Source organism: Bison bison, unplaced genomic scaffold (genome assembly GCF_000754665.1).
Source record: "Bison bison bison isolate TAMUID 2011002044 unplaced genomic scaffold, Bison_UMD1.0 scf7180017858770, whole genome shotgun sequence".
Taxonomy (NCBI): Eukaryota; Metazoa; Chordata; class Mammalia; order Artiodactyla; family Bovidae; genus Bison; species Bison bison.
The window spans coordinates 371,921-376,665 of record NW_011489342.1 but is presented as its reverse complement, the minus strand read 5'-3'; the positions used below and the strand labels follow the sequence as shown (position 1 = coordinate 376,665).

The window sequence follows — 4,745 nt, the reverse complement described above, 5'->3', positions numbered from 1 at the left end:
TTGGGCGGGCCCGCGGCGGTCGTCCATGGAGATCAGGCGGGGCGGCGATGGCCCCCCACGGGGGCCCGTCCTGCACATCGTAGTGGTCGGCTTTCATCACAAGAAGGGCTGCCAGGTGAGGAAGGGGCCTGTGCCCGCCCCTGGCCGTTCTGGCGTTCGCGCGCCGCCGACACCCACGCCGTTCCGCTCGGCTCAGACCACCTTCCAGTGCCCTCGGCCCTCCGCCCCTGAACTTGACTCCTCTCTCCTGATCCTCGCACTCACCTTACCTGAAGCCCACCCCGCAAGCTCCCTGTTTTCCCCTCCCCCTGAAAATTGTATCTTGAGCAGCGGAGGAGCTATGTGTCGGTATGTTGAGGTTGGTAGATATTTAGGTTCTTCTGTGAAGTCAGAGGAAGGAATCGATGGTCGGCCCACTCTCTTCCTCATCCATCTCGGTCTCCGTTGACTTTCTGGTTGTCTGCTTTTAGTGGGATTCCCTTAGAAAAAAAAATCAGCACTTGGGCTGCGTTTTCAAGGTAATGAGCTCTGGGCTTCCGCACGAGTACCTTAGGATGGTCGAAGCACATGCGGCACCGTGGGAAAATCAACTTCCTTTGTTTATCTGTGAAAGCCCTGGAACCCCTGTTGGGCTGATGTACTGACTCCGCCCCCCTTCCCATTCGGCCTTCGTGTTCCTTTTTAGTCTTGTCCAGATCTTCCCTTTTGATGAGAGATAGACTCTCCAGTTCAGTTGCAGTGAGGGGAAGTGTTATTTACTGAGCAAAGAAACGTGCAAATATTAAGTCATTTTTAAGCTTCTTCACTGAAATGGTGAACGGGAACAATAGGACATCTGCAATCTATGTATCGAAGGCAGGGGAACAAAGGTAGAGGATTATTTAATGAGCGCAGAACTGGAAGGCAATGATGTCATAATGTGCTAGTGAACAGTAAATTGAAATGCTTAAAGTAATAAAAATGCTGATTGCTACCGCTAGGTAATGTAGCATTTCAAAGAAAATGTAATATTTTAAAAGACTGATTGGCAAAATTTCAGTTCATTAGAGGATAATGACAGAAAAATGATGGAATGAAAGTAGTTGTGTATGTATGTGTTTTAAAGACAGCTTCACTTAAAAATATATTCCTCATCCTTCAAGTAAAAATGACATAGTTACCAAGGAGGAAGTGACATTGTTCAGGGTAGTATTAGAAAATTCCAAGCAACAGCAGTGGAATATATATGGTTTTTAAATGTGGCCTTATATTTGGAGGTAAGAAAATAAATATTTGAGATAATTGTACTATGGCATGTAAGTAGTACCTTTATGCTCAGTCGTGTCTGACTCTTTTCAACCCCATGGATTGTAGCCCCGCCAGGCTTCTCTGTCCATGGGATTCTCTAGGCAAGAATAACTGGAGTGGGTTGCCATTTCCTACCCAAGGGATCTTCCCGAGCCAGGGGTAGAATCCACGTTTCCTGCATGGCAGGTGAGTTTTTTACCACTGGGCTACCTAGGAAGCCTGTAAACAGTGTTCATCATCCTTAGACTTTTAATACTTTAAAACTTCATCTAGTTGTATGACAACTAACATCAAAGAGATGAAGTTTTATAGTATTAAAAATCTAAGGATGATGAACACCGCTTACCTCAGATATGGGTGAAGAAACTGAAACTTGGAGGAAGTAACTGATCTTGCCAAGGTTATGCTGGAGTCAGGCTTAGAATTGCCTTGGCACCACGTGTGTTCATTCAGCTGAGCCACATGGCATGTAGGAGTCTCTATGAAAAAGTAAGGAGTGGGTCCCGTTCACAACCAAACGAAATTTTTAATGACAAAATGAAGTTTTAATTTTTAATGACAAAAAAGAAGAAAATATTCGTAGGGAATAGAATAAAATCTTTTAATCATTTTTGTCATCTAAAGTCAAGATTATTATGTGTTCTCTCTGTTTTATTGGTAGAAGTAATATAATTTATGTTTCCAGTAAGGAAAAATGATTTATTGTATGAAAAATATATACTAATTAGGGATTGCTGCTGCTGCTAAGTCACTTCAGTCGTGTCTGACTCTGTGCGACCCCACAGAGGGCAGCCCACCAGGCTCCTCTGTCCATGGGATTGTCCAGGCAAGAGTACTGGAGTGGGTTGCCATTGCCTTCTCCAATTAGGGATTAAAGAGCACTAAACAACAGATTTTAAAATGAAGCAGAACTCTGAGGTGAAGCAGCAACCTGGATGCCATGATCTTTCTCAGGATTTATATGGCTTTTGCTTTCAGCCCTGAGACTGATTGTTTTGTGTGTTTTGGGTTTTTTTGGCCATGCTGCTTGGCTTGCAGGATCTTAGTTCTCCAACCGGGGATGGAACCTAGGCCCCAGCAGTGAAAGCACCAAGTTCTAACCACTAGGCCACCAGGGGATTCCCTAAAATGAGAATTTATAGCCAAGGAGCAAAGTGGGGGCCAATGGCTGGAAACCTACTACATCAAGGGTCAGAGGGGTTTCTAGCTAAAGCCACCTAATGGGATACTTGATAAAATTAGGCAAGGCAGAGGTGAACCCGGAAGCCCAAAGTCAGAGCCTCATTGAGAAGAGAGTTCAGAGGAGCCTGACTAGTTTGGTTAAGACGAGCCTCATTGTCAGCACTGACATTGAAGCCCAGATGTCCCTAGTCTTTATAACTGCAACTCTTTTAGTAGCACTTTTAGGTTGTAGGCTTTTAGTAGAAAGGAAAAATACATGCCTTGTATATTACAAAAATATTTTGTAATCTGCATGATGCCTCATGGAGACCAAAGCAATTATTTTTTTAATACATACACTTACTGAGTGTTTTCTCACCTGGGGTGCTGATAGAATTAAAGAGAATGCAGAAGGTTCTACCACAGTGCAGTGAAAGATGCATTGTTATTGTCTTATTGCTGACTGAAAACAGTTTTTTAAAAAGTATACTTAAATAGAATGGCAGAAATCGAAGAGCTAAGAACCTGGTTCTGCAAATCAAACAAAAATTTGTTATAATTTGTCAAAGTCAAAATGCAGTGAGCAGAAAGATGATTTTTAGATTGAACTAGTGCATATTCTATAGTTTTTACTTATAATTTTAATAGAACTATTACTATTTCTCACAAAAATTTTAACTCACTAATAATCGATTTTTTTTTTCTATTGCTCCTCAAATTGAAATTGGGTGGAGAAATGACACTATGATTTCTAGACTCTAAAGAGAGTTAAAATTGTGTGAGTTAATAATCTGAAAAACTTCTAAAATCCTCTGTGGTGGTAGTCAGGTGGTGCCTAGGGACTGCTAAATAGCCACTCCACTCAGACAGCAGAGCAAATGAATGAAAAGGCTCTCACACTGAGTTGGTTCATAAAACTGACAGGTCAATGCAGTCAAAAATAATTAAACTTTTGCTGGAGACATAATTTGTATAAATTAATGGAAGTTCATCCAGCTGGAATAGGATGTTCAGTTGATGTGTAATCGTATAGAAAAAGATGGGAAAATAGTTTGTTCAACTACATTTCTAATTTTTGGTTGCCCTACTTTCCGCCCTTTTTTGCCTTAGTTTTTATAAAATATCAAGAAAGTGTACTAAAAATCCAATATAAGTCATACTGGATTTTCCAGGTGTCTCAGTGGTAAAGAATCTGCCTGCCAATGCAGGAGACACAAGAGATGAGGGTTCAATCCCTGGGTTGGTAGGAAATGACAGCCCACTCCAGTATTCTTGCCTGGGAAATTCCATAAACAAAGGAGCCTGATGGGCTACAGCCATGGGGTCACAAAGAGTCAGACATGACTGAACACATAGGCAAAACATACGTCGTATTAGTTCTTAAATGATGTTCTTTACTTTTGCAAATGATTCTAGAAGACCTACAACTCTGCTTTCTTAAAAAAATTTTTATTGGAGTATAGTTGATTTATAATGTGTTAGTTTCTGATGTACAGCAAGTGAATCAGTTACACATAAATCCCACTATTTTTTTAGATTCTTTCCCATATAGATCATTAGAGAGTGTTGAGCAGAGTTCCCTGTGCTATAAATAGGTCCTTATTATCTATTTTTATATAGTAGTATATATATGTCAGTCCCAGTCTCCCAGTTTAACCTTCCTCCCTTTCCCCCTACTAACCATAAGTTTGTTTTCTACATCCGTAACTCTATTTCTATTTTGTAAATAAATTCATTTGTACCATTTTTTTAGATTCCACACACAAGCGATATCATATGGTATCTATCTTTCTCAGCCTGAGTTACTTCACTCAGTATGACAATCTCTAGGTCCAGCCATGTTGCTGCAAATGGCATTATTTAGTTCTTTTTTATGGTTGAATAATATTCCGTTATATATGCACCACATCTTTATCTTTTCCTTTGTCAATGGACATTCAGGTTGCTTCCATCTCCTGGCTACTGAAAATAGTGCTACAGTGAACATTGGGGTGCATGTATCCAACTCTGCTTTCTTAATCTGTCAAAAATCCAAATATGTTTGATGTTCTGTTACTCCTTGGAAGAAAAGTTATGACCAACCTAGATAGCATATTCAAAAGCAGAGACATTACTTTGCCAACAAAGGTCCATCTAGTCAAGGCTATGGTTTTTCCAGTGGTCATGTATGGATGTGAGAGTTGGACTGTGAAGAAAGCTGAGCGCTGAAGAATTGATGCTTTTGAACTGTGGTGTTGGAGAAGACTCTTGAGAGTCTCTTGGACTGCAAGGAGATCCAACCAGTCCATTCTGAAGGA

General features: G+C 40.8%; 1 protein-coding gene across 1 annotated transcript in view; it reads left to right on the top strand.

Annotated features, from left to right (window-relative positions):
• Positions 1–6: 6 nt before the first annotated feature.
• The window catches only part of AVL9 (AVL9 homolog (S. cerevisiase)), a 58,221-nt gene continuing 53,482 nt past the window's right edge, over positions 7–4,745 (top strand). The window contains exon 1 of the mRNA XM_010829056.1: positions 7–115. Coding sequence (XP_010827358.1) covers positions 26–115 — 90 coding nt within the window. The 5' untranslated portion in view covers positions 7–25. The remainder of the gene's footprint in view (positions 116–4,745) is intronic.